General features: G+C 50.8%; 1 protein-coding gene across 6 annotated transcripts in view; it reads left to right on the top strand.

Moving 5' to 3' along the window:
• AXIN1 (axin 1) overlaps positions 1-13,446 on the top strand; it is an 85,424-nt gene that overhangs the window by 66,596 nt on the left and 5,382 nt on the right. For all 6 annotated transcript variants that reach the window (XM_027750880.2, XM_039389554.1, XM_027750876.2 and 3 more), the window contains 4 exons: positions 1,971-2,108; positions 6,989-7,542; positions 9,797-9,973; positions 10,630-10,875. In XM_027750880.2, the coding sequence (XP_027606681.1) occupies positions 1,971-2,108; positions 6,989-7,542; positions 9,797-9,973; positions 10,630-10,875 (1,115 nt within the window). The remainder of the gene's footprint in view (positions 1-1,970; positions 2,109-6,988; positions 7,543-9,796; positions 9,974-10,629; positions 10,876-13,446) is intronic.

Here is a 13,446-nt window from a genome sequence, read left to right as displayed (position 1 = left end):
TCATTAAGTGTCTAACGGAGCAGGGCTTGGTGCTGCTGTCGTATAAACAACCGCAGGGAGAGTTGGCATGTCTGAGGTGGCAGGAGGGAAGGAGCACGTCACCCCACAGGCTGTGACTTGTCAGGCAAGAGAGGGATTTCCCTCCTTGGGAACTGCTGGTGCAGCCTCACGAGGTGGATGGAGGTGGTCATGGGTTTGGGGTTTCTGAAGAAAGCAGCTCCCTTAGCCCAAAGTGCTCCCCAGGCTGTACCGGGGAACAGAGAGAGATCACTTGGATCCTGGAAGCTCCTCAGGGAGCAACAGAGCAGGAACCAGCTCTGCCACATCTTCCCCCGTGCTGGGCCACGTCTGGGGCCCATTTCTGGACAACACAAAGATGAAGGGTGCTGCTTCAGCCCCTGTGCCAGCATTTCAAGGCTAAACATTTTTGTTGGTGAAAATCTTCATCTGCGATTTTGGGGGCTTTTTTTAATTTGATTTGCAGGACTGGAGGTCCTGGTGGCAGCAAAGATGTCATCCCAGGGTGGGAGCCACCTGGTAGCTCACACGTGCTGTGCCCTCTCCAGTGGCTCCATACATGGATGAAGGGATGGCTGGTGGAGGCTGCTCCCAGCTCAGATGGGTCACTGGGATTGAGATTTGCTGGGCAGGGTCAGGAAGACCAATTCCTCTTGGCAAACAAAACAAGCAGTGCTTTAATTGGGACCTCTGCAACCCAGCTGGGGTGTCATGAAAGATGCCTTCAGCTCCTTGGTGCCATCAGTGGGTACTTACTGCTGCTGGTTTTCTTCCCTGCCTTCCACTCAGCCGCTGGCAGAGACAGCAAAGCCAAGACGATTTGCATACTTCTGTCAGGTTTTGAGGCAAAGCAGTATTTTAGTCTTTTGCTTTGATCTTTTGGCTGGTCTGGGATAAATTCGGGTGGTCTCTCATCCTCCTCTAAAGTTTTCAAGCTCCGTGTCTGCTTCTGATACTGCATTTGTTCTTTTGCTGTGAATTATGTCTTCACATTTAGTTTTATCTCTGGTCCTATAGAGTGTATATTTCTCTCATGTTGGTATTGAAACATTTGAATGCAGGGTTTTGTGCTGCTGAATTTTCCAACTATTTTTCCTCCAAATTAAATTTTTATCTCTGCTGTGTCATTTCATTGTTTCTAATATTTTAACAAAATAGTGCAGAAGGGATGAAAATGAGGGGGGAAATACAGCAGCTGATAGCTTCATACTTCACAAACTTCTTATCCCAGAGCTCAGGAATTTCAGGACGAAGTAACTCAGCATAAGGAATCGAAAATGCCCTTGAACTGCTATAAATATTCATTTATTCACCCAGAGCAAGCAATAAAATGGCATCTGTGCTTGTAATGGTGCTGTATTGATAAAGCCAGCAGGGAATTGTTGCATGGCTCTGAAGAGCTGAGATGCAATCCTGCAGGATCCTCCAGGAGGAGAGGATGCTTTGTGGGAATAGGGGCTGTTTGGCAGAGGTTGACTGGCATACACTGATCCTCCTGGGAGAAGCTGAGTAAGTGTGCACCAGAGTCCTCCTTCCTATCCAAGTGAAAGCATAACTGCTATGAACAGGATTTTTGAGTGGTTGAGAGGTCTGTACATCTTTTTCCCACCCTTTGAGACCAGGATATTCCTGTTGACCCTGTGTGCATTGGAAGAAAACCAAGCACATCCATCCCTAAGTGGAATTTGGTGCCAAAAAAACTTGTTGAATTGTGGCTCCAGAAAACCTTTCCCTTACATGGGGAGGTGTGTGGAGCTGGTGCCAGCCAGGGAGCTCGTGGAGGTGGCTCAGATTCCAGCCCCCAGGTCCTGGGCTGCACCTCAGTGCCTGCCAGCCTGTCCTCCCTCCACTCCCCACCGGAACGACCGGCATTTCCAGTTATCAAAGCCTTCCAAATAAACGTGTGATTTTTCAGGCATCTTGTGCTAACCCCTGGTGTGCTCTCCCTGCAGCGTACGTACCGAATGCCAAAGGATATCCACGTGGAACCAGAGAAGTTTGCTGCAGAACTGATCAATCGTCTGGAGGAAGTACAGAAGGAACGTGAAGCAGAGGAGAAATTAGAGGAGCGCCTGAAACGCGTTCGAGCGGTCAGTAACCTTCCTGCCTCCTCTGCCAACCTGGGAGGCTACTTTGTACCAAGGGAGCTTTCAGCTGCTGTGAAAGCAACTGGAGTGACCAGTTCCCTGCTCCACTGCCACGGTCAGCACTTGCACGGGGCTCTTGGAGGCTCTTGTTGCCCCAGGAGCTTTCATGGTGCTGTCCCTCTGTCCATGCAGGGCTCTGTGAGCTCCAGTGCTCCCTCCCTGTGTAAGATACAGTCATGGCACAGCAGTGCCCACTTCTGCCATAAGTTAGGGGCTATGGATGCTCTCCATCACCTTCTTTGGCACCCTGACTCTCCTGACTTTGTGAGCAGTCCCTCCCATGCTAGGATGGGGACTGTGTAGCAGGGGTTCACCTTTCCCTGGGAGGTCTTGTATGATCCCTATTTCCTCCACAAATGGTAACCAGAGGGCAGGTGAATGTTGTGCTTGGAGGTGTTTGTGTCTGCTATCAGGCTGTTTCTTCCACAACCAAAAGGGTTCTGCCTCTCAGTGTCTAACACATCCCTAGAAAACTTGGAATTGATCCGATGTGTCTCCTGGGTAGAGAAACCCATTGACTGCACAGGGGTGGCTGGGGATACCCAGCCAGTGGCACTGAGTGCTGTGAGCTCTGGTACTTCTGGGGCCCTTCAGAGCTTGAGGACTTGTTAGGTGAACCATGGGAAGTGTTCAAGGCCTTAAGCTCCACAACAAGCTCCAAAAGGTGAAGAGTGAGGTGCTGGTCATGTGGTATTACCTGTGCAAGACCCCTGTTCAGCAGTATTCACACCGTATTTTTTCTTCTGAGTCACTCCATCTTGTGCTGGGGATTACAGGAGAGATTTCAGAGGACGCTGTGATGTTACTGAATGTCACTGGTGTCAGTGTAACTGCAGCCCTGTGTGATGAAATTGTGGGTCTCTGCAGTTAATAGCTGCCATGGCCCTGAGGCAAAGGTTCTGTGCTCAGTAACCTGCAGCTCTTCCTTAAAGCAGAGGTGTTGGTGCCTGGCTCGGTTGGCTCTGTGCTTTCAGGGAAGTTGAGCCCCTGGGACTTCAGGAAAGAACCTTCAGCCCCATTGGAGTATGTTAAAATGTTCATCTAGTAGCTCTTTAAACAGAAAAGAGCTGTAGGTTGTGGTGTTCGCTTTAAATCCCATCTGCATTTCAAATGCAGAGAACTGAAGAAGGCAGAAGGATCTGTAAGGCCCCCTCCAGCTCCAGGCATCTCCCCATCCAACAAGCTCCCCATCCAGTAAGAACAGGCCACAGAGGTGCTGTTTTGTGATTAGATTCCTGTTCTTCTGGAATTGCACTATTGTCCTGTCTGGTGACTGTTGCTTTCTAGACAAAGCCAATGTAACCAGCAGCATTTTCTGCTAAGTCCTAGAGCTCTCTTTCTCTTCGTCCCATGGCTCTGTTGCAGCCCCCACCTGTACTGAACTACATTATTCCAGCCCTCTGCCTCCTTGAAGAAGCTGCCAGTAGCAATACCATAAAATCAGCAAATACCTATGTGCCAGAGAATATATTTAAGTCTGTTTAAACACATTTTCATGTGACTTAATCTATTTTTAAGCCCAGGACTCCCACTAATGCTATATATTAAACCTCTTTGCTGTCTCCAGAATGTATTTCATTGACTGGCTGGCATCTGGCATTAGCCATTCAGGAAAAACTCTGAGTAAGCAATTGTAGCTTTTTTAGGTCAGCACTTAAGGTACAGGAGCTGCTGGTATCAGCAAGAGGGAGAGTTGGAATCCTGATAGATCACGGGGCTTTTTTCTATGACCTGAACACCAGAATACCGGGTAACCTCTTCGTGGGTCTGCATGGCTCACTGCACAGCAGCACAGGGAAAACCACGAGTGTTAGTCACACCAGGTAGTTATCAGCTTAGCAGAGAGGCTGGAAATATTTTGCAAAAGCTAGGAAGAAAGAATTTTTCTCCTCCATACTGAGCTGCCTGCAGGTTCCCTTTCAAAGCCACATCATGCAGTAACATCGAGAGGAGGCATCTGATTTGAAACCAAATGCCTTTTACTGAAAAGTCTGACAGATTTCTGTTTTACCAAAAAACCAAACTCTGAATTAATTAATTACTCCGAGCAGTGTGAGAGAGAATTAGAGGATATTGTTTTTTCCCATATTATTGAGACACTTCAGCCTCACATCCATGCAGGGAAGCTGCAGTATCATGTACAGATCAGTATCAGATCATGCTCTGTCTGAACTGAGCACATGGAAAACAAGCCAGGGGAAGCAAAGCCACTGCTGAGATTCTCACTATTTGAATATAAAACGTTGCCTGGCTAGAGAGGGAAATGGTTTGCATGATGATGGAACAGGCACTGGTGCTTAGCAGAGCTGCTTTGCCTTCCCAACCAGCAGCAGGTTGGGAATGGGTGGGACTGGGAGAAGGCAGAGGAGGTTTACAGCGAGGTATTGCTTGCCCATAGCTCATCAGTGCAGCTCTCAGCCTCCTAATTCAAAGGGAAGGGCACCCCCAGCCTTGCTGGAGAGTAAAAATAGCTCAGCAGACAGTCAGCAAAGTTGGAGCTGCGTCTGCCGCTGCCTTGGGAGCTGGTGGAAGAGCTTTCTGGCAATATTATGTCAACAAAGCACCATCTAGTGGTTATGGGACCCGGGGTTCCCCACCCTCCCAGAGGCTCTGCTCACTGCCAGGCTGTGCCCAGCTCACCTCCAAGCTTTGCCCAGCTCATTGCCAGGCTTTGCCCAGCTCTGTTCCAGGCTCTGCCCAGCTCACCACAGTGAGATGCCAAAACACAGCTCCAGAGCCCACACCACACATGTAGTTTTTTCACTGCAGACTGAGCAGGTGAAAAGATTTCAGCACAACCGATACCTGTAGCTTTGACTGGAACCTTTGCCCAGCTCAAGGAGACATGACAGCTCGGGATAGGCACCCCAACTCCTTCATTACTGCCATTGTCTCGCTGTTGGGGCTCTCCTACCTGATGTGAGGCTGAGGCCAGTGCTGGGGGTGGTCCCCAGGGCCTGCTTGCACATCACCCACCCCAGCACCACCTGCTCCTGCCTGTGGTCCTGCTTGGGGTCCAGATCTGCTCAGTGACACAAATGAGCTGAGGGAAGGTGAACTGAGAGAGCCAAGGCATCCCTTTCCTCCCCTTAGCCCACCCTGAACTCAGTCTTGAAGCAAAAATCCACATAGAGAATGCAGTTCCAGGCAGCCAGAGGATTTCCCAAATTCCAGACACCCATTTGGCTGGACCACCCTCGTGCCACCCTGCTCTGGTGTGACAGCACTGCCAGAGCTCTGGCTCTGAGCAGGAAGGTCATGCTGCTGTTCCTCAGGGAATGTTAGTTGGTGTTTAAAACCTGAGAGGTACCAGCCCCAAAAGCCTCCCAAGTGCTGAGCATATATTTGGGTTATCATAAACTGCTAGCAAATGCTCACCCCAGTGGCAGGGGTTTAGTCAGGACAGACTTTCTCATTTCTTGTCCTGAGCTCAGTGTCCAGGGCAGGCTGCAGTGGCTGTAGATGAAAGGTGCCTCTGAAGTTCTTCAAAGTGATCTGTTAGAAGGTGATGTGTCCCCTCCAGACACCAGCATCATGTCACACCCCAGGCTTGCAGCACCCACACCTTTGGCACTTTCAAAGCCTGCCATTGTCCCTGCTCCAGGTCTGAACCCCCAGGTGTGACACTGGGAGGAAGTCTGTTATTTGCTTTCTTGTTTGGTTGGCAGCTGAAACTTTGAAGCTGGTTAGCAAGTGATGGATGATGGCATCTGACAGGCAAAGCTGATGGGAGTCAGATGCATTTATCTGGCAGGGCAGAGATACCCTGTGCTGCAACTAACTTCTTTACTGTGCCAAAGGAGGAAAAGAGAGCAGGATTAAAGGGCTCGCTGGAATCCTGCTTATGTAATTAAAACAAATAGGAATCCTGACTTCCAATAAAGAAACTTCATAAATATCTGAGTTTATGTTGGAGCGTAAAGTAGTTCGTCAGCATCAAAACTGTGGCTGTCAGCATGGAGGAGTTTAATTCTTCCTGGCAAGGACTTAAGAGTCGCTAACAGCGTGTCCTAGACCAGCGTGAACTGCAAGAACAAGCAGTTACTTCCAACCCATTTCTTTATCTGCGTGAAGTGTTTCACTCCAGCCTTAGCATGCCCGGGAGAAATCAGTGTTTGATTTTCAAAACCGTTCATGCAGCTGTCGACCTTCACTTGCCCCCTCCTGTTGCAGCCCACTCTTGGCTTTGCCTTGTGAAATAGTCATTTGGGTGAGAAACCCCCCCCCGATCTCACCTGACTCAGAACTGATTTGCCACATATCCTGTAGCTCTGAGTTTATCTGATGTGCTTTGAAGCGGTGCCTTACCAAAGGCACGTGGGAAGTCACAAGTGCAGTGCAGTAACTTGTGTTTCCGCTGCTGGTTGTTACAGAACCACCTTCAGGGGACTTGGAGAGGTTTTTAGTAAGGTTCTGCCTGCTCTTGTGCCTGATTGAGTTGTTAGGCTGGTCAGAAAGCTGTGTCTGTATCCCCGGTTGTGATGTGTGGGCTGCCTGTCAGAGCTCACCTCAGTCTCCTTGGGGAGTGCATGAAGAATGTTGCTAATGATGGTTCAGAAGGCAGGTACAGAGACCTGAGCTGCTCTGCTCAGTGACAGCCAGACTGCAGAGGCTTGGCTTGAGCACTGGAAGTTTTCTGTCAGTCTGGGACAGGTCTCCAGAGGGGTGGTGGATCTCCATCTTGAAGGTTTTCAAGATCTGGCTGGATTAAACCAGGCCTAACCCGAGGGTTGGCAGCAGTCCTGCTCCAAGTAGAAGGTGGGACTAGAGACCCCTTCCACCACGCTGCTGTCATTCTCTGATTGTCCCTGTGTTTCTTGCAGGAGGAAGAAGGTGAGGATGCAGATATCTCTTCTGGTCCCTCGGTCATTAGCCACAAGATGCCTTCCGCCCAAGCCTTCCATCACTTTGCTCCTCGTTACGCTGAGATGGGCTGTGCTGGGGTGCAGATGAGAGATGCCCACGAGGAGAACCCCGAAAGCATCCTGGATGAACACGTACAGCGTGTGATGAAAACACCAGGCTGCCAGTCCCCAGGACCCGGCCGTCACTCTCCTAAACCACGGTCCCCGGAAAGCGGCCACTTAGGAAAGGTGTCAGGGACACTGGGAACAATTCCTCCAGGGCATGGCAAGCACGCAACAAAATCAGGAATGAAGCAGGATGCAGCTAACTTGTACCACCATAAACATGTCTACCACCACATCCATCACCACAGCATGATGAAACCAAAAGAGCAGATCGAGGCCGAGGCCACGCAGCGAGTGCAGAACAGCTTTGCTTGGAATGTAGATTCACATAACTATGCAACAAAGTCAAGAAACTACAGTGAAAACTTGGGCATGGCCCCTGTCCCCATGGACTCTTTAGGCTACAGGTGAGTCAAGGAACATCCAACGGGATTCCCAAAGCCATGGCTTCTCTAGGGAGGCTGTAGCATGTAGATGAAACAGTGTTTGAACCACATTTTTTGGGGGAAACCTTATGCTGGGACATGGTTTGAGGGCTTTCCACTGCTCATACCCTTCCAGAAATGTATATGCCCCAATAACCCTTATGAGACCCGTTTTTATCTCTGTGATCTCGTGCTGAAAGACACCTTCTAACCAGGATTTTTAGTGGCCTGGTTATAAAGTAGGTTTTCTGCTCCTTAAAGCAGTGGAGGTGCTTAGAAATTGCAGGTGCTGGTCTGCTTCTCCATGGACCAGGAGCTGCATGTTAGGGCTGTGTCTCGAGGTTTGGGTAGCAGAAACAGATTTCTTAAGGTGTTTATGAGAGGACAAATCCCCCCTCCTTATTGCAAGGCCTAACCCCTTCCCCAGAAGGGCCCCCTTCTCCTCCCAACAAAGCACTGAGTGCTGCAGTGCTGCCGTGGCAGCCTGTCCCAAGGGGATGTTCTCCAGGCTAGGGCAACCTCTGCCCAGAAAAACCATTTTGCTGCTTTATGGACTGCTGTCCATCTTCCCTTGGCTGTTTGAATTCCTCCATCCCCTCCATGCTGCAGGGAGAGGGCAAAGCTCCTCTGCTGCAGCAGATTTTGCTGGTCCTGTTACTGTATGACTGCAAAGGTGGGAGTGAAGCTCAGGGCTGCCCAGCATGAGGGATGGGGATGGAGCAGCCACAGGGGAAAGTTGTGCTCACTCTGAGTGTGTTTGGCTCCCCAAAGCTGTGGATTTGGGGTGTTATGAAGGCAGGAGGCTGGGTCTGCAGCAGACAGGACCAGCTTTCCAGGCTGGCAGGAGGGAGGCAGAGTGCAGAGGCTCCTCTCCAGGAGGGAGAAGCAGTTAAATCTGCCCTGTTTCAGTGGGGAAAGGGTTGTTGCTTCATCAGAGTTGAACATGGCCATGCTGGACCAAAGCAAAGCCCCATCTAGACACAAGACTTCCTCCTAGCAGCAACTACAGCATATATTTAATGGGATTGTAATAGGACACACTCAGAGTTGTCCTTCCTCTGGCACAAACTCCCAGTTCCTGGCAGTCCTTAGATTAGGAGCTTCACAGGACCAGGGTTTGCATCCAAATGGTCTTGTTTGGCAGCCTGCAGTCTCTTGTGATTTCTCTGGCTCCTTGTTGAACCCATCTGGGTTGCTGTCCCCCCAGCCCCTCACGATTGTGTCTGTGGGTTGATGACAACCTGCAGAAAAAGGCTTATTTTTTTTGTTTGCACTGAACCTGCTGCTACAGAGTTTCATTTGGTACCCACTAATCCTTGTGTGGGGAGAAGCAGAGAAGATGTCAGCTTGCCCTGCCTTTGTAGATCTGCAGCAACCCCTCTCCAGGCTTTTTCCCAGAAAAATCAGCAAAGCTATGTAAGGGCCTCTTTCTCCTCTAGTGGTTAGGTTATTTTTCTTATATGTGCAGAAGGGGAGAGGTCCTATAAGTGGGTGGTTAGGACAGTGGGGGTCCCATGAAATTGCAGGCTGTGCCAGTGCCAGGCCAGCACGGCGGAATTCTGTGCCTGGGGCTGCTCAGCTGGGCACATGGCCATGCATGTGTGGGCAAGGGGCCATGGGGTTCCTGTAGGAGCCTTTGCTGCAGCCAAAGGTGTAGTCAGAGTGTGGGCTGCTGCCTGGCATCCCTCTGGCTACGGTCTGCAAGCTGGCAGGGCTTGCCCATGGAAGGCAGCCCACCCTGCTGGGATGTGATCTTCCACCACGATGTGAAGCCTCGGTTCAGATCAGGGTGAGGAGCAAATGCTGTGCATGGCAAGTCAGAGTTTGGGGTATCAGTAAAGCTGGGGGGAGATAGGAAGGACCCAGGTTTCAAGCGGTGGTCAGGCATGGAGAGGCAGCCATTGGATTGCAGCACCAGGATGAACCTCCTGCCCTGAGCAAAGAGCTGGGGCTTTAACCTGCCACAACCCTTCTTGTGGCAGATCTTGCCACAGGGTTGTGACTTGTCTGTCCAGAGGAGAAGCTCCCTTTCCCCACAAGTGAGCGGGCAGAGAAGTTGCTGTGCCCAGGTCTAGCCAGTCTTGCTCTTAGGTTAAACTTCAGCATGGTTGGTTTGAGCCTTGGTAGAGCAGGGGGCTGTGGGAGGTGTCTGGAGACAGACATGTCCATCTTCTGCCCCGGCCCACAGTGGTTTGGCTCAGGCAAAGCACTGATGTCTCAAGCTTTGTTCTTGCAGTGGGAAAGCGAGTCTGCTCTCCAAAAGGAATGTTAAGAAGACTGATTCAGGGAAAAGTGATGGTGCCAACTATGAGATGCCAGGATCTCCTGAAGACGTGGAGAGAAACCAGAAGATCCTTCAGTGGATCATAGAAGGAGAGAAGGAGATCAGCAGGCATAAGAAAACAAACCATGGGTAAGGGCTGGCAGAGAGAGGGGTCTTCATGCTGTTGTATTGCATCCCCTGCACAAGGCATGTCAGCCTTGCTCCTGCACATCCTGGGAAGGCAAGAATCCACAACACCAAGGGTTTACAGCCTTTGGAGTTTGAGGATTGCTCAGGGGCTATAAGGACTCTTTTTTTTCTGAAGGATGACAGTAGAAGCCAGGACAGGTTGCACTGCTGGCAGCTGGGCCTGAGTGCCAGGGCCATGGGCAGTGCCAGGCCACCAGGAAGTCAGGCAGCAAGTTCTGCCCCTGGAGCTGGAAAAGGATCCCCCTTCCCTGGGGATGCTGACCAGTGTATGGTAGCACAGGGCATCTTCTGGGGGAATGTCACAAACTGTGGAACTGCCTTTTGCTGGGTTTATTTTTATGTACTGTGGATTGATGAGAGCCCTTACACACAACTGTGAGGTTTGTGTCAGAGTTGGGCTGCTCACCCTGATGTCTCAGGACTTTCTGTCCTCAAATCTTCTCTAGGCTTTGATGTTGCTCCCCTCTCCCTCGGAAGCCATGCTGTGAGGAGCTTCCCCAGCTGTGTCTGTGTCCAGCAGCAGGTCCATCTGGGAATGGCTTTGTGCCTGTTCAGGGTGTCCTGGTGGTCCATGTAAAACCTTTATGTTTGTACAGCTCTTCAGGTGCTAAGAAGCAGCTGTCCCATGACATGGTCCGGCCCCTCTCCATCGAGCGACCCGTCGCGGTGCATCCGTGGGTCAGTGCCCAGCTCCGGAACGTCGTCCAGCCTTCTCACCCCTTCATCCAAGATCCTACCATGCCGCCCAACCCGGCCCCCAACCCTCTCACCCAGCTGGAAGAAGCTCGCAGGAGGTTGGAGGAAGAGGAAAAAAGGGCTGGAAAACTCCCCCTTAAACAAAGGTACGACAAGAGGATCTGATTGTGCATGGGAGGGACAGGACAGACTGCCCTGAAGGTGGGCAGCTGAGGGATGTCCTTCTTTTCTGCTCTAGTCTTCAGCTCCAGCTGGGTGGAGGCACATGCAGAGAGGTCAGAGAAACCTGCCTCAGTCCCTCTGATGTAGTGGTGCAAATGGCAAAACCCACCCTGAGGGCCTGGGCTTGTGGATTGTGGAGGGAGAGGCTGGAAATGCTCCTGGCAGGGTGGGAAGGGGCTGGGCAGGGGGAGCGTGTCTGGAATGGGCCTGGCATGGCAGAGCTCTCTCCCCTGGTACTCAGTGGCTCTCTGCTTGTTCACGCCCCCACCATGACTTCAGAGGCTGGTGCAGGAGCAGGATTCATCAGGATGCAGCAGAATTAAGTGCAGAAGACAAATATGTGTTTGCTCTTTATCTACATCTCGCACAAGCTTCCAGCAGTGGCTGCTCATGGCTCTGGAGGAGAGCACTGTGCTGTAGCCCTGCTGCAGCAGCCCTGCCTCCTGCCTGGCCATATCCAAGTCACTGCATCTTTCTGTGACTCAGCTTATTGCCTGTTGCAGAGCTCATTCTCCTGCTCTGTGTTATCTGTCAGGGAACATTATTTAAGAGGCACATGGAGCTCTCCAATGAAAAGCGTTCTGGAAGTGCTGGATAATTACTGTTAACAGCTAACAGCACTTTGTCCATTAAAAACCTTTCACAGCTTTACAGCTGTCCTCTGAAAACTCGAATCTTTGTGGTCTGACTCTTAGAAACACAAATGGAATTTAAAAAAGAAGCTCTTAATTGCCAGGCTCCAGTGTTTTGCTTGCAGTGACCACATGGCAGACTTCTGTGTATTCATGTCAGAGCATTGATTGAAAGCCAGGTAATTAGAGGGCTCTCCCAAGCCAGGTTAAGCCAAGTTTATGTGATCTACCTTTCAGCTGGTGTAACTGGATAGGGTTTATTAGTAGTCATTTATAGTTGTACTAAATTCATGCACCTTCCCCAGAAATGTCTCTACGCCATCCTGAGCTATATGTGTATGCAATTAATACTTTGACAATAATTTGGTGTGTATTTTAAGAGTGGCTTTTACAGGAACCCCATGGCATGTGGGAAATGCCGTGCAGGCCAGCAGGAGGATGGTCTGAACAGTCCCAGTGCTGGGCTGCTCTGCTTGCACTGCCTCCCCATGAGCCTGGCTCTTGTCCCAGTGATGCAGGGATCTCCCAGCCCTGCCCTGCGTGTGGAAAACCAGGGAGACATGGTTGGGAACCATGTGGGCTCCACCAGTGGGGAACTGCTCATGAATAGCAAATGTGTCTGTGCCCAGTAGCAAGAATGGATGCAGTGGTCCCCAGGGAGCCAAAGATTTCTGCATGTTGAAATCTCTCTGCTGGAGTTTGGCAGGATTGGGTGCTCCAGCTGAAGCACACCTGAGCTGGCAGCTTTTTAGAGAGCTCCTGCTCTGGTTAGCACAGGAGCCTACCTGGAAATAGATCCCATGGCTCAGTGAGAACAAAGGAGAAAATGAGAGGGGAATTCACATGAAAACACTATTTATTTCAGTCAGGAGCTCTGGAGAGCTCTGGGAAATTGGAGCCGGTGTCCCAGGTTTGTCAGCAGCCTTGGGGAAGCATGGAAAGGTGGAGGTGAGCCCAGAGGTGTCCTTGAGGCACTGCTTGATCTGGCTGTGGGAGGAGAGCGTGCTGTGCCAGCATTGTATGGTCAGGCTGGCCTTGCCAGCACGGTTATCCGGCTCTCCAGAGCCTCCCCTCCACACAGCTCTTCAGGAGCAGTGGGATTCCCCAGCCAACTGCCCACTGCCCTGGCTGAGGGTGCTGACAGCCCCACTCCCACCCCAGCACTGCCCTGCTGGAAATTAAGGAGGCACCTGCAGTTTCTGTGCTGGGAATTGTAAATATTCTTCCAGAAATACTCATACTGCAGAAAGAGCCTTTCTCTCCCTACTCCACAGCGTTTGGAATGACCTCATCTCCAAGATAACTGCCTGACTGCTGCTGGCAAGCATTGCAGGATTAACTGTCTGGTACTGAGTGACCTGCAGATCCAGCAGCACAGCAGTGCCCAGCAGTGGTGTCCCAGTGACCACCAGGTTTCTTCCCTGTACAGACAGGTTTTGAGCCATTTTCTGTAGCTCAGTCTCACAGTTCACAGCTGAATTGAAGTAATTAATACCAGCTCTTCAGAGAAAGGGTTTTTTCAAGCAGGGAGAACATTAGCATGATCTGTCTGGAGTGAATTGGGTTGGGCCAAGCTTAGAAGAGGAGCAGATCTGATGACTATGACAACTCCCCAAGGTAACATCTGCTGGGTGCATTTGGGGCTTCTCAAAGCTCTCCAGCCCCAGGGCTGAGTTGGAGCAAGATGGGCACCTCACTTCTGCATCACAGTGAGATTGGATTGGTGCTGTAAGCCAGACTTAGATTCCCTGTCAGAGCACCAGTGAGTTACACAACTCAGGAGTCAGGACTGGAATGCAGTTGCAGTGAGTTGGGTGAATGCTGTCGTTTCCATACCAGATAATGTTTTGTGCTTGTGACAAA

Source organism: Pipra filicauda, unplaced genomic scaffold, assembly GCF_003945595.2.
Source record: "Pipra filicauda isolate LSUMZ 115617 unplaced genomic scaffold, ASM394559v2 scaffold73_size2923735_pilon, whole genome shotgun sequence".
NCBI classification, from domain to species: Eukaryota; Metazoa; Chordata; class Aves; order Passeriformes; family Pipridae; genus Pipra; species Pipra filicauda.
Note: the sequence above shows the minus strand (reverse complement) of the source record. Positions and strands in the feature narration are given on the sequence as shown.